This window comes from Centruroides sculpturatus, unplaced genomic scaffold (genome assembly GCF_000671375.1).
Source record: "Centruroides sculpturatus isolate CEXI.00-Female unplaced genomic scaffold, Cexi_2.0 scaffold361, whole genome shotgun sequence".
Taxonomy (NCBI): domain Eukaryota; kingdom Metazoa; phylum Arthropoda; class Arachnida; order Scorpiones; family Buthidae; genus Centruroides; species Centruroides sculpturatus.
This window is the reverse complement of record NW_019385072.1, coordinates 181,832-204,848: the sequence shown is the minus strand read 5'-3', so window position 1 is coordinate 204,848 and position 23,017 is coordinate 181,832. Positions and strand designations below refer to the sequence as shown.

At 32.9% G+C, this 23,017-nt stretch overlaps 1 protein-coding gene across 2 annotated transcripts in view; it reads right to left on the bottom strand.

Annotated features, from left to right (window-relative positions):
• Nucleotides 1–8,053: 8,053 nt before the first annotated feature.
• The window catches only part of LOC111634233 (armadillo repeat-containing protein 7-like), a 39,935-nt gene continuing 24,971 nt past the window's right edge, over nt 8,054–23,017 (bottom strand). For both annotated transcript variants that reach the window (XM_023378959.1, XM_023378960.1), the window contains exons 5-6: nt 16,278–16,415; nt 8,054–9,308 (exon numbers count right to left, since the gene is read on the bottom strand). In XM_023378959.1, coding sequence (XP_023234727.1) covers nt 9,109–9,308; nt 16,278–16,415 — 338 coding nt within the window. In that variant the 3' untranslated portion in view covers nt 8,054–9,108. The remainder of the gene's footprint in view (nt 9,309–16,277; nt 16,416–23,017) is intronic.

The window sequence follows — 23,017 nt, the reverse complement described above, 5'->3', positions numbered from 1 at the left end:
TCTGAAGTATAATTTTTTATTGTTTTTATATTTTTCAATATATTTATTTTGTTTGTACAAAATAAAAAAAAATAATTTTTAACGATACAATAGTCTTCGTTAGGCTTAACATCGACGAAAATTCAACGCAAGCGACACGCGACGGACAAAAATTTCAACATGGGATAGGTTAATATATTTTTTCATACATAATCTGTTATCCGAAACATCGATTTACCGAACAACCCTAGTCCCCAATTGATTCGGATAAACGACGCTCTACTGTATTCAAATGGAAGTTGCATCAAATCGTGATGAAATTAATGAAGCAATTATTAATTTTAATCAAAGAAATGGACCATTGTCTTTCGTTAAAATGTATTCGGAATCTGTTATACCGACGTGTGATAATTTTACATTTCGAAGTCGTTTTAGAATGAGTTAATGATTTGAATGAGAGAACAACATTGTAATTGTTATAATAAAATACATTTAGTCCAACACGAGCAGCCATCTTGCAAATTGTACGACAGGACAAAAACAATGACGTCACTAGTAGAAGTTAGTATAGATAAAAAAAGTTGACTGAACTAGCTAGAATGCTAGCGATGGGAAGAGTCAAGCATTAGCTAGAAACGAGTTCAACGTCGCAGCATAACTAGACTTAGCAAGAATTCTGCGTTACTGAACACGGCCCAGGCCAATCCCATGACAAGAAAACAATCCTCTTGGCGCCCATAAGACGAAAAAAAAATTAAAAAAGAAAGTCTATAATTAGGATGGCCAGGGCCCAACACATCCAGAAAAATTTCTGAGTGAAGTCGGACTTGAACCCAGCAGGTAATACAGAACGGAAGGCTAGTATTTTTGTTGCCTCAGTCATCTGGCTTAGACGATAAAAGCACTTTACGAAATTCGACCAGGAATCGCACTCAGCAATGGCAATGCCTTGCTGAATGCAAAACTAGGTGTAGTGATTCCATCCTACGCAGTTCTAAATGAAATCCAGAGTTAATATATTTCACGCTATTTATTTATTATATATTAGTGTGGTTGAGACTTTTTATTTCTATATTTAGATCATAACTCAAGTCTTGATATGGTATGCGTAAAAATTCAAATAACGCGTTTTAACATATTCACAAAAGCAAAAAATAAAATTGCAATAGTGATCATTAAATCAAAATATTCCGTATAAATAGTAATTATATATATTCATAAGCAAAATTATATGTGCATAACACCGAGTTAAGGAACAACAAATACTGTTTTATTTCATTCACAGAAAATATAGACAAAAATAATTAGGTTAAATGACACGTAATATGACGATACAATGTTTAAAAACAACTTTATATCGCGTGATTTTTTTGAGGAAATTTAATTATAGGTTTAAGTGTGCCATGAAAAACAATGCTTTAAGTAAAGGATTACAGATTCATGGCGCTTACCATTTTCCAGTTATGGGTTCACCATAACTAGAAAATGATCAGGAATTTTTTTCTTTCTGATACTTTCAGTTGTGTTAAAGTAGGCTCTGGTTAACCTGGAAAACAACGTGAAACTACCACGTTTAATTTTTTTCTCCCATTCTGACGAGCAGAAGTTATGGTAAGCATAGTACAAGGTGGGACCTATGTACTTTGGATTGCTAAGTTATCCAGATAAAAAACAGGATAATGCACTAAATAGAACGCCTGGTTGTGTATAATCCTTTATTTAGAGGATGTAATTTCATCATCATTTCTTCCCTCTCACCATTTAGAGGTACTGGTAGGCCTCCTACAACGCGGTACCTTTACAAAGCGTTTTCGCTGCAATGCGGTTGGAAAAATGCGGAAATTTTCTTACAACGCGGTACTTTTGCAACGCGGTTTACGGTATTTACAAAGGAATTATCTTTCACATAACAGAAAAATTGCAACGGATTACGTAATACGCGCCGCAGTTCGGTGTACAGAGCTAAATGTCCTCGAAAACAGCTGTTTGTCCGCGTTGACGTGTTATTCCCATGAAAGTTTCATTGGAAGACCGGTATCTAGACAGATATGCATCAGTTACCATAAACACTCAAATATATCATTGATATTTTCGATAGTTTATACTCTTTCAATAGGTGGGGACCGCAAAAATGGTTCAAAATACAGTATAAACTTCTATTGGGTGTATATTTTTAACAACATAGTGAAGGAAAGTTATTTTTTGCGATTTTTACTGTCCACAAAACTGCTTGAAAAAATTTTAGCCATATCAATGTCGAATGAAAAGAAAGGACCGTCGTTAGAAAGGAAATTTATTAATATATCTCTTCAAACAAAGATAGAAGTTTTGGATCGAATTAAAAATCAAGAGCGGATAGCTGATATTGGTAGGCATTTTAATTTAAATGAGTCAACTATTCGGTCGATTAAGCAATAGGAAGAAAAGATTAGGAATTCAGTCGCATCCGGATCATCTATTCTTGCGAAAATTGCTGCTCGTCCGAGAGCACCTATAATGAAAAAAAAAAAAAATGGAACAAGCACTAATATTATGGGTAGAAAATATGAACAAGAAACGGTTGCCTTTAAATAAAAGTGCAGTTAAACACAAAGCCTTAAAAATATTTGATTATTTAAAACAAATGGGACAGTCGTCGGCTGATGAAACCAGTGTTAAATTCGTGGCTAGCAATGGCTGGTTTGAAAAATTCAAAAAACGCCATTCAAACGTCAAGTTTTTCTCTTTTTAGAACCGAATCCCAGTTTTTTTATTAAGTTGGTGTCTCCTATAACGCGATTTTCCCAAACGTAGCATTTTCAAGGAACGTATCTACCGCGTTGTAGGAGGCCTACCTGTACTGTAATGTTGTATGATTTACAAAGAACATAATTTCTTTGTAAATCATACAACAGACTCCCATAAAGAACAATTTCGCCACGTGATATAAACAAAAATGATGACATACATGCGCAGGACTAGCCAATAACAAAGCATTTCTAAAAGCTCTTGCAAGTTCAACCAATCAGAACAAGGCATAGGAAGAACTGAGAAACTTGTAGAAGAAACAAATGTGTGTAGATGGCGATTCACTGTTCAGCTGACAGTACAATCTGACTAAGTAACTGCAAGCATTCAAGTGAGGTTTTCTCAGTTAGGAAAAGAAGATATTCTACAACATAATCTTTTTTCCAAAAATATACACAGTTGTCCCAGAGAAACAACTAATAATATTGGTGAGACTGCAAACAGGAATGAGACAAGCACCACTACATAAAACAATTCTTCAATGTTAGTAACAGTTGGTTGGCTCAGATGAAAAAGTTAAGACCAAAGAAACTGAGAAAGGATGACACTTAGATCTGGACACTCCGGTGATTCAGATCACTTTCTAAGTCAGTTTGGAAATAGGCAGTGACTATTTCAGCCAAATAATATTGCACAACTGGCTTTAATTTAGCATAAAAGACAACAAAAACCTATTGATTCACGTGCAGACAGTTTTCTGGACAGGAAATATTTATGATCAAAACAAAAAGTTCATTAAAAATTTGAATTAAGTGCTTACAAGCATGAACAGTCATTGCATCATATTCAATGTACTGAGTAGTTCATATTCTACAAACATTCTTTGGGTCTGAAAATGTGCTTTTAATGCAGCATGAAAAGAATTGGTTAATTTAATGGGATAAGGCAATGCAATGCAACACAAGAGCAATCTGCCAAAGGAAAGAGCTTTATGGGAGGATTTTCTATGAGAAACTGGGACCTATTTAGACGTTACAGTGGTACCTTAGTATACGTCTGTTTTTGAATACGTCCTGTTTGGATGAAACAAATTTTGCTCAGTATACGACTTATGTTCGGTATACGACTTAATTCAATTATACGCACCATCTATGAACAAGTAGCATTATCGGTGTACTAGACCAGACTAGATGTTTGCTGTGCCACAGTTTATAACTTCGTTAAATTTCTTCTGATTTTAATTTGTAAGTAAAATTTTACTATTTTTATTAATCATGAATTGCAAAAAGGCAAATGAAAAGCAAAAGAAAACTAAAATAATGACTAGAATCACAATGGAATTGAAAAAAAAAAAGATTATTGAGAAATATGAAGGTGGCATGCATGTTCGAGATTTAACTGTTTCATACCGTATTCCGAGAACGACGATATCGACAATTGTGAAAAATAGACATTATTAAATCTGCTAACGTTGCAAAAGGGGTTAAATCAATTTCTAAACAGAGATCGAAGACCATGTAAGAAATTTTCTTTTGTTTTGGATAACTGAAAAACAGTGTGCTGGCGACAGCGTATCAGAAGCAATTATTTGCGAGAAATCTAAAAAGATACGTGCTGATCTCATGAAAAATCAAGCAGGAACTAGCCAGGAAAGCATGGTGTTTAAAGCCAGCCATTTCTTTTTTACATGAGAATGGATTAATCATTTTTACATTACTTCTTATGGGAAAGGTTGGTTTGATATATGTCATATTCGGTATAAGTCCAAACATTAGGAACGGATTAAGGTCGTAGACAGAGGTTCCACTATATAAAGAAAATCCAGAAAATTTCATGCAGCCAACTTGCTGGTCAGACACAAACCCAGTACTGACTAGCAGTGTTCAGTAATTTTATCATCCATCTGACCACTGGTGGCATGAAGAGGAGGTAGTGCAGAATAGACTATTTGATGAAACTGATTGATGAATTATGCCTGGTACATCAAGGTTTATCCTTGAGGATACCAATAAGAAATCCAGGATAAGTTTTTGGAAATTAGTGAATCTGTCAAATATGGTAAACTACATGGAGCAACATACAATTAATTCAGCCCTAAAATTCAAAATGAAATTATAGATTTTGTAGTCAAACTCATTTTTCAGAAAGTATTTAAAGAAATGTAATGAGGGTTTTTCATTAATGGTAGATGAAACTAAATGTTATAAGGAAGAGCAGTTATCAATGCGGCATTCTAAACCATTAGATACACCAAGGAATTAGAAATTAAAGAATAATTTTATCGTTTATTAATTTGTTCCATCTTTAGTTTTTCTAAAATGGCCTGGAACTGGCCATTTTAGAGTTTCTAGAAAGATGTAATATGACTGGTATACTAGTAATTGCACAGTTGTCTGATGGAGCCAATGTCAGGAAAGAATTAAGATCTCCAAATAAAAACATCCAGCAATAAGTTGCTTAAAACATCCAGCAACATTTGGTGGCACCATCTGTTATGATATTTTATTATTAAAAACCTTTTATATTTTTAACTATTATAAAATGGCAAAAAGCTTAATTTTGAGGGTAGAGATGGGTTTTATAAAAAATTGTAAGTGTTAATAATGAGTAAAATCGTCATTAAGTTCAACCCTACTGGATACACACACCCCCTTGACCTTTAATCATCAAAATTTAATAACATCAATCCCCCTAATAAACAAACCTCCCTGCAAAATTTCAGAAATTTTTGACAAAAAGCACAGGAGATATTAAGCTTCAAATAGGGTAAACAAGATCATGCTCCCACACACTAACATCCATATATACAGAAATCACCACTGAATTTTTTTGCATTTCTTGACATTTTACGGCCCCAAGTCCAAAACTGTAAATCTTGGGGGTTTATTTTTTGACCAATCATACTCTCCCTCTGTTATATATAACAGCTGGAAAAGTAGTAATCCATATCCACTGTTTAGCACATAGGTGCAATTTGTGCAAAAATTTCATTGGAACACCATGCCAACACCATATTGGAAGTGGTAAAGGGATATCCTGTAACTGCCACGTCACAATTCACTGTAGGCATGATACATAGTAGAAGGCAATAGTTGTCAGTAATGGGCAAACAAAGCAACTTGAGAGACTGAGCATGGGAAGATCGTTGGGGACCAGAGGAAGGATGCCAGTATTTCCAAAACAGCTGCACTCATTGGGTGTTGTTGTATTACAATGTCCAGAGTGTACAAGTGAATGAGATCATGCACAAATATCCACTAGATAACAGGTGAGTGTTGCATGTTAAGACTGGTAACTGAATGAAACACATGTCACAGTGGAACAGTTTACCTGCTAGCATAACAGTGGACAAAGCAGATGTGTTTTGACAATAAACATGAGACACCTTGCATTGATTGGGCTATTGAACCCCAATCAACGCAAGATATGTTGCATGCCCAATCAACAGATGACCTGCATGGTTTATCTATTGATCACAAACAATACCTCACATGGGTGAGGAAGAGACATCATTGGATCTTGGACAGGTGGAAGAAGGTGATCTGGAGTGATGAGTCTCATTTGATGTTGAACTATGCTGATGGCTGGGTCTGAACCTGGCCAAAACAGCATGAATCTAAATTCCCTGGTTTCACAGTTGGGGTTCCAAAAGCTGATGGTGGCAGTATAATGGTCTGGGGAGCATTCTTTTGGCAAGGCATAGAACCATTGGTTGTCATTCTACAGTCCTTGAACGGTGAACGATACAGGAACCTGTTAGGTGATCATCTGCACTCATATCTCCAGGCTACATTTCCTTACAATGATGCCATGTTTCAAGATGATAATGCACTTTGTCATTGCACTCAGGAATGATGGGAAGAATACAAGAATGAATTCCACATATTTCCTTGGCTCCCCAAACTCATCAGACTGCAGCCCTATTGAATATGTTTGGAATATGCTGGAATGTGTGGCGAGGTAATCGCCCACTCCTCTGTGAAATGTGCACCAACTGATAAAACTGCTCGAGCAAGCATGCATCTAATTAATAATAGAGGATGTTTGACATTTGGTAGAGTCCATAAGCCATAATCACCCAGAAAGATGGACCAACCTGTTATTAGGCAGATGATGTTTCTAATGTAGTGTTCAGTGTACATCCATCTCTTAAAGACCAATAACCATGTCCATGTTATGAAAGTTTGTGACAGTGGGTATCAGGACCAACTCTGAAATGGAAGTTTACATATCACTGGGTGGAACTGTCGTCATTGAAACTATAAAACTATATTGAGTAATTATGATGTAATCACAAAAGTTTTGGAAGAAGTCAGCCAGGTCTGAGATAAGAACTTGGTGGGACTTGCTTCATGAAACTAGATTTTGCGAACTGTGTTTCAATCATTATTTATTAATCATGAATGTATGGAATAAATACCTACCTCTAAAGTAAAAATGCAACTTGCCCCTGTACATCATGCTTTTCCTTTAACAATAGAGTCATGCTGGTCATCTATCTAACACCTTTCAGGGTAAAGTTTTGAACTGAAATAACACGACTTCTGGTACAAACCAGAGGCCGTATTCCAGTCACTGTCTCTTGTCTCTCGCAAGTTGGTCACTGATTGGCTAATCATTTGGCTTAGCCAATCAGCAACTGGCTTGTGAGAGACGAGAGACCAAAGACAGTGACCAGAATATGGCCCCAGATGTTCATATATAGTTAATCGAAACCTCCTGATCGCTAAGGTTTCCACATCTGGCCTCATCTTTCATCTAACTCCATTCTTGAGATTAAGGAAAGACAGATGATACACAGACAAATGACAGTGGGAATTTATAGGTCTACAATTTTTTCAAATTGCAGCCCAATGAGCATCATTGCTAGTTTTTAAGAAGGGAAACCAATTCAATGTCATCTACAACAACATGATAGGCTCATGACTTATTTTTCTGTGAATTAAACAAGAATCAAAGAAATCTTAAATGCATAGATCAGAATCAAGGAACACATATAACCATATTTGCTTATATTGTTATAGGATATAATTTTTTCCTGAAGCATTACTTTCAAGAAGCATATTTACTATGTTAACTAAGGATTATCTGTACATCATTACTAAAATAATGAAATACATTTACAAGACTGTGAACACAGTCATTTTTTGGTGTTTAATACCTCCAACTGGAAAGAATTAAAACAAAATAGCCTGTATACCTATATTGTAAAACTTATGTTATAAAAAAATAATGTTTGTTTTTAACCATCCTTTTAAAAATCCTGTGCAAGGGTTCTTTTTGAAACTAGAAAATATCACTGGATAACTTGTGCTAAATTTTGAGTAAATGTAAGAATTATACAACATTAAAAGAGAAAAACTTTATTTCCAATTTAGCAATAAATCTTGCAGAATTTTCCAAGTTCATAGAACAATTAAATATAGATCAAAATTAAACTGCTTAAATTTTAAATAATTTAAAAATTGACATAGTTTTTTACTATATAACTCTTTAACTTTTAATTTTATCTTCTATCAAGAGCAAAAAATTTATACAAATAAATAAAAATAAAGAATAAGAATCATCTATAATTTAAAATTCAGGAAAGTTCCATAAAACAGAACTTAGCACTTCAAATAAAATCATCATTATAAATCCAGAAAAATAATTTGTCTACTTTTCACAATAACATCTCCATTTGCATTTCAGAAAATGCATAATACTTTTATAGAATGGTCAAATGAAAAGTTTGTTTGTAAGGAGTAGACTCAATAATGCTGTAAACTGGCCATGTTTGTTATTGCCATGTGCTTAACACTTAAATTTCGGAACATTTATTTACTATGGACTCAAATGATGACATCCAAATTTCTCATTGACAGACAGCCAGATAGTTGAGACTAAAAAGGCATCAGGCACTCTGGGTTTGAGTCCAGGTGGAAGACTTTAGATAGTCTGTTTTGAGTGTGTTGGGCCTCATCTCTCTCCATCCATTCAATCTCATAGGCCTGACTGAACCTATGATGGACATAGTAAAACAGGCCCTCTTAGTGACTACAGGACAAAAACTTGCTAGCATTGCCAAGTCTAATCTTTGCAACTGAACTTTTCATTTGATGACCCTGTATTAATAAAAGTTAATATATTCATTATAAACTGATAAAAATAATATAAATATTTTAGAAAAATTATATTATCATTAATAATATTTAGTAGACACAGTGTACATACTGTAAGTAATGATCAATATTTTTTAAAATGTTGCTTATGATGAATAATTATTGCTCATTCAATAAATATTTTCCTTATTGTGTTGAATTACACTTGCATTAATCCTAAATGAGTATAATGATATTGCTAATAAAAGCTTCAAAAATCTGAAATACTTTTTTACATAAGTTATTACTATAGAATTGATCATCACGACTTAAAAGTATCTTCTGATGATGATGATGATGATGATGATGTTGAACTGACAACCGGTTTTAATTTTTTTACTGCTTCAATCTGTTGATGAGTACAGTAATCTTCTAAGAAAACATTTGCTAAATTACTGAGTCTTTTATTTGAACTTTTCTGAAATCTGATGATGCAGTCCACAACAGATGGTGTCACTATCTCTGTAAAATTAGAAATTATTATTTTTTACAATTATTTTTTAGATATTTAACAGATATGAATTTGTCTTGTTGAAGAAATACTAGAACTATTCCAAAATTCTATAGAAGCATCAGAATTAAACTTTCACAAATCACAGTCAGGAATTGTCTTGCCAAATAATCCATTGGATTATTTATCAGATTATATTAAGACTAATTTAATAATGAAATACAAAGCAATTTGGCTAAAGGCAGTTAAGCAACCATCTTGTGATAAATTTAATAATTAGAAATAAATTAATTTTTAATCTAAAATGTAGAATATTCTGGAAGAAAAGACTGATCCCAAATGGGAATCAAACCCACAAGTCCTGCTTACTGTGCAGATTGTTGCCAGTTATGTTATCTGTACCACCATCTCATCTTTGCTTCCAGAGCTATTAATTAATTCATTTTAGTATAATTGTGAGGGGCTAACCGGGGATACGGAGTAGTTAAGACTCTTGTACCACTTATTCAGCATCTATCCGTTTGAATAGCCCTCGGGTTGTCTAAAAGAATGGCTTTTCTAGTCAAAGAAATCGAGTGTGGAGGGACTTACAGTGTGATCTCAAAACTTTTAAGGATGGCTTTTTAAACTGTTAAAAAGATCTAGATCATGTCAGGATCCCTGACACCAGTTAATCAGATTTATTACATGTGAATTAACACGTGTTCATGAATCAATACGGAGAGGGTGAAATCTTTTGATTCAGACATAATGAGACATCTCTTTAGCATAAAATATTCGAATATTTAATAAAACAAAGGAAAAATATACAAAGTGGATCTTCAATATATGATTATGATATCGCAGAGAGAAAGATCACATTTTGAGTTAAAACATACTACCTCATTATATATTCTTCTGTACTCAGATTGATGTGAATGTTCGTTATTTCACTATTTCTTCTCTTGTTTCCGTTCTTGTCACTTATTAATTCTTGGGCAGCACTTCGATAAACATTTTCTTTAACTTGGGGACTTAGAAATAAACTTTGTATGAACTTTGAGAGTTAGCTATGGGCATTGGTCGTGAGGAGCGGGTATGGAATACGTCCTTCTCTTCTGGAATTTTGTGGCGTACTCCCCGAATAATACTAAAGAATCCCCTTTTTTGATATTTTTCTCCAATGAGATAATTGTATTCTTCCCACGTGTTTAGGAAGAGTGGGGGTTTACAGAGGGGTAATTGGACTGTATGTGACTTAAAATTTATGAAGATAAGGGAAAACAAAAAGGATGTAGAACTTCTGTTGAGCAGGAAGTGGATTTTACCAGTTTCCTTTGTTTTTAACTTAAAACTCTTTCATTTAAATCAGAAATATTATTTCTAACATTTATGGATTTGACATAAATTTTCAATTAATTAAAGGGGGTGTGTTCAAAATCTCACATAATCATACTGGTCAGTCATGACATTGACTGGAGAAGACTGTAGTTTCCACAGCCTTCCATGCTCTTAGCCAACTTATGCTTTTACCCCAGCATGATATACAATGGAATCTGGTTAATTGAAAGTTGTGTTTACTCAAAGTCATTTCCTTTCTCTGATCGTCTAAGCCTAGGGAATTACATGTTAAATCAAACTGGTTAACTCAAACAAGATTTTGATACAGTATTTTCACAAACTCTCTGGAATTTAATTTAAATAAAATAATTATTATTTATCCATCAAATAAACTGATCAGAAACGTTCTGTAAAGTGCAGGTATGACATAAGACTAAAAATAAACATCATGTCATGTGACAGCAGCAGAGCTATCCTATTGTTGCGTCAGCTCTGGGGGAGACAAGCGCCACAGTGTGGGGAGTGGCAAAATGAAAGAGAATGATTCAAAAAAAAGAATGATTAAAAAAAAAAAAGTTTGAGATGTTTTTCTTTTAACAAGTGATATAATGTTTTTGTTTGTTAGTGTATCTAAATAAAAGTGTCAGTTTTAGTAAACTGTATTCTGAATTTATATCCCGAGCCCCCATAGCTCGTAATATTATTAATAATTTATTATGGATCACCAATACACTATGCACAAAATCTTGATTTTTAGTTGAACCTCAATAATATAAGTCCAAATTTTTTCCTGGCCAATTCAAGTTAATCAGGTTCTACTGTATATATAACAACATATTAGAATATTCTAAATTAAAATTAAAAATTAATTTATTTCTAATTATTAACTTCAACATGAGATAGCAGTCTAAGCACCTACCTCTAGCCAAATTGCTTTATCTTTCATTATTAAATTTGCTTTAATATAACTAATAAATAATCTAACAGATTGTTTGGCAATACTAATTGAATCAGCTCACTATATATGCTGCTGAGCTGCAATTTGAAAAAATTGTAGACCTATAAATTCCACTGTCGTCCATTTATTTTTCTGTCTTTTCTTAATCTCGAGAATGGAGTTAGATAGATGAAAGACAAGACCAGATATGGAAACCTTGATTAACTATATGAACTTCTAATGCAAACCATAAGTCATGTCATTTCAATTCAAAACTTCCCCCAAAAGGTGTTAGAGAGATGACTGGCATAACTCTATTGTTAAAGGAAAAGTATGATGTACAGGTGCAATCCCACTAATTTGAGTTGGAAAGCATATACAGTAGAGCGTCGTTTATCCAAAAGCCAGTTATCCGAAACGTCGGTTAACCGAAAGTTAAATTTAAATTTAAATTTAAATTTTTGCTAGTGCTGTGGCGCTGCAATCTTTGACTATATCTTGGGCTACTCTATATCTTGGGCTACTCCAATATTTTTTTGTTGGTGTGTGTGTTTTAGCTGGCAGCACTGGCACTTTTGTGTGGTGTTTTTCTGAGGACTTGCTGAATCGAACATTTTTGATACTAGATTAACTTCTAAAGTATAATTTTTTTTAGTTTTTATATTTTTCAAATTATTTATTTTGTTTGTAAAAAAAATAAATAAATAATTTTTAATGATACAATAGCCACGATTATTATTTTAAAAAGTTTACATTAGGCTTAACATTGACAAAAATTCAACGCGAAGTGACACGCAACGGAGAAAAATTTCAATATGGGATAAGTTAATATATTTTTTTGTACATAATCGGTTATCCGAAAAATAAGTTAGCCAAACAACCCCAGTCCCCAATTGATTTGGATAAATGACGCTCTACTGTATTTCAAATTAAATAAATTAAAAATATGATTAAAACTGCAGCCCAGCATTGTGACATGGTCACAATAAATGCTCTTTTTTTTAAAACTCTTTCTGCTCTGTGGGCATTAAGAGGGCCAGTGTGGCCGTCGGCCATAGTTTTATATATATTTTTGTTAATTTTAGTTAGGCTTAGTATCTCCTATGTTCTTTTGTCTTAACTGTTCTAGAACTTTCTCCCTTAATCCCTATTCCCTCGGGTGACATCACCGATTCTGTGAAACAATGTCAAGAAGACAAAAGGAGCAATAACCCCCTGGAGAGGAGGCGAGGTGAAAGAAAGGAGAAGCGGCTGCGATTTCGTCGAGAGAGGACGAAAACGAGTGTGGTCCTGACCGAGGGGTCGAGCAAGAAGTAAGAAACCTTGCGATAGAAAACCGAAGGAGGATCATACCCTGATCGCATAGTGAGAGATCAGAGGTATCGGAACCTTGTAAGACGGCTGAATTATAGAGGAACGTAGGACAGTTGCTAAAAAAATAGAGTTTCCCCATGTTCAAGTAACGGCAAGCGGGAAGACCACAAGACAACCCCAGAAAACGTAGGCATTCATAAGAGGAAAGAAAATAAGGTCTGCAGTCATTAAGAATTTCAAGACGGTGAATCATCCGAGACCACATGGCAGAAAACTCCCGAGTATTTTCTCCTTTATTCTACTACTATCCCTATCTATATTTTATTTCTCCTTCCTTAGTTTGTAAGTAGGTTAAGTTTAGCTATAAGTCGTGTGTCGGTTGCCACTATAGAGGCTTGTTTGTGTAGACGATTATTGTATGTATACGAACCCAATAGTCTGTAAGTTGGAATCATTTTAAAGAACCTGTGTTTGATGAATAAAAAAAATTTTGTATTTTTAGTTGTTTTATATGTTTCCTGTCTGCAATAATATATTGCCCTCAAACGAAACTTCACACCAGTTTGATCAATTTCATTGTGGGTTCAGCCAGGCCCACAATAGAATGTCCAGGTGGTTAGAGATGGGATTTGATGTATCTAGATGGATCACTCCACCCTGAAAAACTCCTAGATTTTCTGACCTATCCAGATTTGATCTCAGGTTCTCTAGTACAATAGGAAGCTACCTAACCACTCAGCCATATGGCCATCTTACTGTATATGTTATTGTAGGAAGTTTATTTACAATACAATCTAAGTTATGGAATGCTCTCAAGATCAGAGACAAGACAGTGTCTTGGTAAAAACTTGCTGTAACATTCAGAGATTTTTTAAAAATAATCAATACATTGTGTTTTGTAAAATATATAATAAAATTGAATTCAGAAACAGTCACAAAATTGCAAAATGAAGGGCTTATTTTGTATGATAATTAATTGATATAATTTAGCACTAGAAGTATTAAGCACCATTTTTACTAACTTTAATAACTAAAACTTAATACAGTGGTACCTCAGGATACGAACGCCCCAGCATATGAAATTTTCAGGATACGACATGAAATTCCAACATATTTTTGCTCCACAATACGAACAAAAACTCACCATATGACATTACATTAGTTTGCAGCGCCATTTTTTATTCACTTCTGTTCATCGGTCTCAGTCCGCATATTTGCTTCGTCATGGAAGGATCTTGCTTGATAAAGGAAATCTTGAGGTATTATCAGAAAGTGACTGATTTTATTGAAAAGAAACATTCCGACAAGGTTTACACTGGCCATATTGCTGCTCAGAGTAATGACATTTGCCTAAGTCATTTTAGAAACATTTTAAAAAGTAGGCAAAGCCAAACTTCTTTGGATAGATATTTTACCAAGCGACCTCTATCCAGTGAAAGTGCTGTTGGAAGTGAAGGAAAGAAAACAAAAACAGTAAATAAAAATTTTTAAAAATGTATATAAAACAACACTAATTTTTAAAAAATCTTTTTTAAGTTATTTTTAAGTTATCATTACATTATGTTATGTAAGTTAAGTTTTAGTATCATTTCCCTTCTCCCTCTCTTCCGCCATCAGTTTACACCTCCACCATTGTCTATCCTGAAAGGTAAAGTGCAAATATAGCTACATTTTTTTATCAATTATTTTTCTATTATGGTTATTTATACATTTACAACTACAAAATGCTTTTTTCAGTGTTTTCCTTACTATAGTTATTTTTTTTTTTAATGTACAACTTAGCTTCAATTTGAGTGTGTTTTTCGTGTTAGAACAAATTATTTGGTTTTACATGTAATCGTATGGGGAAAAATGATTCACCTTATGACATTTTCATGATACGATCTCAGTTTCGGAATGGATTAATTTCGTATCCTGAGGTACCACTGTAATTAATTAATTTAGATAAATATAGAAGAAAAGGTAGGCTTGAACTCAAAAGAGATTATCCATAAATTATGAAATACTATTTTTATACTTCTCAGCTACCATCCCACCATGTAATGCTCTATAATTCTATTACAAGTGTCTATCTAAAAATTACATAAAGCATAACCTTGATCAATCTTCTTGATTGTACTAAAGAATAATACACAGCACAAGGCGACAAACATTACATTATTAATTACATGTGTAGCATAAAAAAAAGCTGTAACATAAGCAGTATGGTTCACTATGAAACACTTCAGAAATAAAAATGAATCATTCTGTTATCCAAGGGTTGGGACCCTAGCATTATGTAATATTTGTGTAAACATCCCACCCCCTTGTAATATATTGTAATGATTACAAACATACCCACTGACATCTGCATTATATAATTCATGGACAGTCCCAAACTGCAATCAGTTGCAATTTCCAGATCCACAACTTAGGTTGCATTCACACTTCTGATGACAATGACCACAGACTCTTAACAATAATGATGGTGTGCCTTAATTGTATTCATTCATCACCAAAGCATTCATATTGTTTGTTAGTTTTCATATTAGAGCACATGCAATTTACATTACACTTAACATTATTTCATGGATTTCTGCACTTTCCGACTGGACTCATTTGTTTTAAAATTAGATATGCAGAGTAAAATGTTAATTCTTTGATGTTGACAGCAGAATTTATTACTCTTGTTAAGGAAAATATCAAAAATGTTGATGGTGGATCAAAACCAATCATATTGAGAAAAACACAAGGCAATTTCCACACTTTGGTGCAATAATTACAATTAAAAAACATTAAAGGATTTTTAAAATTATTTTCATATATTTCAAAATACTTTTGACCATTTATTATGCTTCAGAGGCCTCTTTCTTTGACGCAAGAGTAGTAGTTCTTCTGTCATGTTCAAAGAATTGTACGAAGCTCATGTTGATTTGTCTTACTGCATAGTAACCTGATGACTTTGGCTTACATTTTTAACAATCACTTAAAAAGTACGGGCATTTAGTTTATATATAGTCTAATGATGACAATATGCCAAAAAACATAATTGAGAAAAGTGTTAAAAAAATAATATAAACACCTTGATTATGGTGTGTGAATCATTAAGCCTGATACTATGGCAGAATCTTGGAATGGTCCTTTCAAATTATCTTATTAAAGAAAACATTTCTTTAATAAATATTCAAGTATCATCCAAATTCTAATAAATATAAAATTTTCAAACCTTGTTACTCTAAATTTTAATAAATAAGTAAGAATTATTAAATCTCTGTTATCTCTGTTACAGTTTTTGAGATTTAGTTTCAACAATTTTCAAGACAAGAAGCTCTTTTATAATATTGTGCAATTTTGTTGTGAAATAAATAATTCAAAATATTAAATGAGAAAAATCTTGTTAAATTCTTACAATATAAAAGTGTGAACCTACCTGATTTTGATTCAGGAGTTACAAGAAAGATTAAAGTAGTAAGTGCAGATAGAACAGTTTCTTCTCTTGGACTAGAGAGACAATTTACAATCTTTTTCACATTACTATTTTGCAAGATAAAATCTTTGTTTTTCTTATCTAAGATAATAAAATGTAAAATTATAAATTTAGAGAATATAAAATAACATAAATGTTAACAAAGTATTAAAAGAATATCTTTGATAAAAAATATTTAAATGAATGCAGTTATTTTAAATCAATTTTTACAAAAAAATAAAACAATAAACTTCTGTTTAGACTGGTGCTAAAAACATACAATTTAATACAAAACCAATAGGAATTCATATTCAAAAATTGTCAGAAAAATTTCTTAAATTATAAAAAACAAAGTGACTTTAAATTCATGATAATATGGTATGCAAATATATTTTGAATTAAGACTCATTTTTTCACATTTCCAAAGTTAAGATTGAGTTGAAGTGCTTCCTAAATTCAACATTCCTTCAAAGTCCAGACATAATGAAAATTTTATAGTGTTTCATTTATTTTATACTTCCTGTTACTTCATACTTTAACTTAAATATACCATTAATATTCTTAGTCATTAATAAATTCTTTTACATTACATTTACTTCTAATTATCATCCTACTTTTATACTGAAAATTTCTTTTTTTAAAACAAAAATGCATCTTAAATTCAAAATAATATGGCACATATATTAAACAGTTTCATGAAATGATTGTAGTCCTATTAAAATGAGTTATGTTAGTATTTAAATTTCTTTTAAATCCATTAGAGACATAGCATTTGAGAAAGAGAGAGAGAATATTCATTAGACATAGCTAAGTTTTTTAAAGCTAACATGTCATGTAAACTAATGCAATTAATGAATTAAAATTCATATTAGCAATATTTACAAACAACTATTTATTGTGACATCGTCACAATGACGGGCTGCAATATTTTATCACTTAAGTTTAATAGTGTCTTGTCCCTGTACATCACACTTTTTCTATTAACAATGAAGTCAGGCCTGTCATATCTAACTCCATTCAGGAGAAAATTTCTGAACTGAAATAACATATAGTTAATAGGGATCTCCTGCCCAAATTTTCCATATCTAGTCTTGCCTTCATCTATCTAACATAGGGGTCCCCAAACTTTTTATCCCATTGACCCCTTCATAGAATATTTGCCTTTTTATTGACCCCACTTTAAGTATTTAGCAAAAACATTACATCAGAAATACAAAAAAAATTTTTGCATTTCTGATGTTAAGCAATAAGAAGACCTGCATAACAACCCAATAAAAAAATTAATAGTTTCCATATCTTATAAAATCCACCCAATAACATTAACAGAAAAAGGAGATATTTTCCACTGATTTATAATCTTAAAAAATAGTAGCAAAATTATGAATAGATGGAAATTTGCCTATAGTTCTTAAACCATACATGTCATAATACATAAAATACACAATTATTTTTGAAAACATAACATAAATTATATTGGATGAAAAAATTTATAGTTTATATATTTACTGTCATTTTGCAACTATTACTGAATACCTTAAAAAATATGTTAACATACCTTTTTATTAAAATAGTTGATATTAGTGGGATGGATGTGTCTGAAGGGAAGCAGCAAAATTATTGATATTCGGTTGAAAATTGGTAAGTTTTAGTCACAAATCACCATGGTTTTCCAAGTTCAATCTGTTCCTCTGTTTTGTCAAAATTGCGTTCGCATGGCTAAAACCAGCTTCAACCATGTATAAAGTTGGGAATGCAAGTAAGAAATGTTCGGCTTCTGCTCTGAGCTTGGGATATTTAGTGGCAATATTGTTATTGCTCCAAAATTCACTGAGGGTTTTATTTTTAAACAACACTTTAGCTTCGAGATCTACACATATTTCAATCAGTTCATCTTCTAAGCCAGGTTCACTATCTTCATTATCTATTTTTACATCAAATGGATTAGCAAACCATTAGGGAACATGCATATTCTCCAAGCCTTCAAAACGTGCTTTAAAGTTTTTTCTTAATTTATCAAGATGTTTAATATATATCTCCAAATCACGATCAGAAATCTTTTCATTTTCTTTTAGTATGTGCAAGTTTGAAAAATATTTAAAATCAGATCATGCCAGTGAAGATTTAAATAGCTCCATTTTTACTTGAAAGGCCATTATGATTGCTCGAGCTTGAACAATTGTAACGTTTTTTCCTTGCAAATGCTTCTGTACTATATTAAATTTCAAATAAAGGTCTGCCAAATAGAACATATGGTTCTTGCACTGTTTTAACTGGCCACATAGCGATGGATCCACATTCCTAAGAAAGTCTTCAGCTGAGTCGTACAAGTCAACAAGCCTCTGCAAACTATCACCTCTTGACAACCACCTTACCTCAGTGTGCAAAAGTAATTGGTTGAAAGTTTCATCATTTTCTTCACATAACTTTGCAAACAGTCTGGGATTAAGAGGATGAGCTATAATTTTATTTATTGACCTGATGCACACTTTTAGAGTATCATGAAGTTCGCAACTCAGTTTTTTGCCTACAAGATGCTGCCTGTGTAGGACACAGTGAACAGTATGTACTTTAGGAACCTTTTCCTTCAGAAAGACGAAAAATCCTCTGTAATGGCCTACCATAGCAGGTGCACTGTCAGTAGCTACTGCAGTAATACAGGTATACCTCGCCTTACGTCAGTAATTGGTTCTAGGAGAGGCGACTTAAATCGAAAAACGACATAAGTCAAATTTACTTGTCACTAGGCTAAACCAGAAATAACCATTCCCAGTTTTGTATTTTATTTATAAATTAATTTTTAATAATACAGTGGAACCTCGATATATGACCTTAATCTGTTCCTGATGTTTGGACTTATACCGAATAGGACATATACCAAATCAACCTTTCCCATAAGAAGTAATGTAAAAATGATTAATCCATTCTCATGTAAAAAAGAAATGGCTGGCTTTAAACACCTCGCTTTCCTGGCTAGTTCCTGCTTGATTTTTCATGAGGTCAGCATGTATCTTTTTAGCTTTCTCACAAATAATTGCTTCTGATACGCTGTCGCCAGCATACTGTTTTTCAGTTATCCAAAGCAAAAGCAATTTCTCAACATTATCTAATGTCTTCGATCTCTGTTTAGAAATTACTGTACAGTAGAGCGTTGTTTGTCCAAAAGTCGGTTATCTGAAATGTCAGTTATCCAAAAGAATTCCAGTCGGCAAATTTAAATTTTCGCTATTGCTGTGGTGCTGCAATCTTTGGCTATATCTTGGGCTACTCCAATATTTTTTTGTTGATGTGTGTTTTTTAGCTGGCAGCACTGGCACTTTTCTGTGGTGTTTTCTCAGAACTGTGTGTCATGCTAAATCGAAAGTTTTTGATACTAGATTAACTTCTAAAGTATAATTTTTTTTGTTTTTATATTTTTCAATATATTTATTTTGTTTGTAAAAAATAAAGAAATAATCTTTAACTATACAATAGCCACGATTATTATTTTAAAAAGTTTACATTAGGCTTAACATCGACGAAAATCCAACGCGAAGCAACACACAACAGAGAAAAATTTCAACAGGGGATAGGTTAATGTATTTTTTCGTACATAATTGGTTATCCGAAAAATAAGTTATCCGAACAACCCCAGTCCCCAATTGATTCGGATAAACGACGCTCTACTGTAATTTAACCCCTTTCGCAACATTAGCAGATTTAATAATGTCTTTATTTTTCACAATTGTCGATATCATCGTTCTTGGAATACATATGCAACAGTTAAATCTCGAACATGCATGCCACCTTCATATTTCTCAATAATCTCTTTTTTCAGTTCCATTGTGATTCTAGTCAATTTTTAGTTTCTGTTGCTTTTCATTTGCCTTTTTGCAATTCATGATTAATAAAAATAATAAAATTTTACTTACAAATTAAAATGAAAAGAAACTTAACAAAGTTATAAACTATGGCACAGCGAACGTCTAGTCTGGTCTAGTACACCAATAATGCTACTTGTTCATAGATGGTGCATATAATTGAACTAGCTGTTAACCACAACTTCGTCTGCAGAGGTTTTGCAAGCAAACCCCGTTTACATTCAATATTTCAATAACCATAGTAATTGTTATATAACATCTACTGCTGAGAATGAGAACTGCCGAGAATCAAACGAACTATTTTCAGTTTGATCAATTTTCTGGAATGTTTACAATCGTTCTATAATCAAACCAATAGGCAATAACAAATTCGAATCTAAAATGGTTCGAACATTTTTAAAATCGAAATAGATAAAAATATTTATAACAATGTCTGAAATGTTATTAATTTAATACACCTAAGTACACAATGAAGACTAAGTGCTCTCCCTCTCCCCCCGCGGGGGAATTTCAAAAAATCCCTTCTTAGCGTGAATTGCCATGGCATACCCTACTAAAACACAGATAAAAACAAAAAATAGCATCTAAAATAGTACAGTAGAAGCAGTTCTTCTGGTTAAGCCTTAATCCTCTCCCTCTCGCCCTCGCGGGGGAATTTCAAAAAATCCCTTCTTAGCGTGCATTGCCATGGCATACCCTACTAAAACACAGATAAAAACAAAAAATAGCATCTAAAATAGTACAGTAGAAGCAGTTCTTCTGGTTAAGGCTTAATCCTCTCCCTCTCCCCCCGCGAGGGAATATCGAAAAATCCCTTCTTAGTGTGCGTTTCCATGACGTACCCTAACTGTCTACCAAATTTCACCTCTTTAGGTTAAGCAGTCTGCTCTGGGCGATGATGAATCAGTGAGTGAGTCAGTCAGTCAGTCAGGACAAGCAATTTTATATATTTAGATTAAGTCGTATACCAAGCAAAATTTGTTTCATCCAAACAGGACGTATTCCGAATTGGACGTATTCTAAAGCAGACGTATACCAAGGTACCACTGTATATGGTTAATAAGAATCTATTTTAAGCTTACAAACAAATAAATTTTAGTTTTTAATATAGTGCAGAAAAAGTAATCTAAATTTACGAATTCATGTACGTACCGTATATACTTGTAAATGTACATGTTTGTAATTTAGCAATGTTTACAGTACATCACAGACTCTTTATTTGTGAATGTGGTTTGCTCTAAGACATTATAAAATAAGATGATTTTGTAAGGTTAAATAACAAATACAGTTATTAAAATTATTTTGCAACAGTAGAAAATAAACTAATTTATTGAACTTCTCCACAACACCGTGTTAACGTACAATTAATCAACCACAAACCTTTACGGTGCAAAATTAAATACAAAAATCCGGTTAAAAAGTTCCCACAAACGTTTTCAAACCCACTTAGGTTCTTCTTCAGGTGAAAAAACTTAAATACTCAAAAAACATTCGATGGAATCCAAATTTGAATGAGAAACGATCAACTAATACGATGAATTCTGCCGCTGTCGTCATCAATTTAATATAAATAACTAATTTATATTAAATTTACCAATATCGAGTGGTGCTGACAACAACGCCAAACGGTAGATGTTGGAGCTACCATGGAAAGCACCAATATTGAGCATTTAAAGACCACTAAATAAGAAGACAACACAGAAACATAGATGTTTTCATGTTTCATTCTTTAGGATTTATGATAATTATATTAACATTTACTGTAAATGTACATATTTTAATATGATTTTATGTGCTTTAACGCTTTTATAGTGATATTACGACTTCAATATTTGTGGTGGACAGACATAAAGTCGAATAAAATGACTTAAACTTGATTTTTATTTTTCCACATATTTTTTGACAGACGACGTATAATCGAGAACAATGTAAGTCGAGGTATATTGCTGAAAGGAATGCTGTGCTTGTTCAAATAATCTTGCAAACATAAAAAAATTGTCTCACCTTTTGAATCAGTTTCAAGATACTTAGCAAATAGAAATTCATCAGCAGTGTCATTCAGATATGGGCTATGTAATCTAACATAAGCCATGAGAAGATTTGAACTTCCAAAAGTTGATTCGTCAAGTTGAATAGCAAACTTACAATGCTGGAGCTCAGAGATCAAAGTTCTTTCCACATCATCGGCCATTTCCTCAATACGTCGTTGCACAGTATTTGCACTTAATGGTATACATTTTAAAACTAGTTGGGAGTCTTTCTTCATAACATTTTCAATTACATCTTTTATAGCTGGTATTATAATCTCTTCACCAATAGCATACGGTTTGCCTTTCTTTGCAATATTAAGAGAGATGCTGTAGGATGTCTTCACTCCTCCTTCTCTGTCAGCAGATGACTTCAGATATGTATTCAAATTTGGCTAAACTCTCAATTTCTCTTTTAGTATTTTAAAATACTCAAAATCTTTTTTTTTTCTTATCAGAATGGATCCTTTCCAAATGGTCTTTCATTTTCGCCAGCTTCATAGTATCATTGCTGAAAGTTTTTTCACATAATAAGCACATAGGAATAGTTTCATTAGCAAATGATGGCACAAAACCATATTTCAAATACTCCTGTCAATATTGTCTGCATTTCTTCTTAGCATTGGTAGCCGACATTGTGGGTATTAAAATGAGATTTTTTATATGAAAAACACAATACATTTGCAGGACAACAAAATAGCAGCATTAAGTTCGCTTAGCTGGCCTTAGGCAAACTTATCTCTCCCGCCTAAACTCTATCTTTTTATATGGATTGAAGCTACGAAGTGCTGATTGACCAATCAGCATTTCGTAGCGCTCT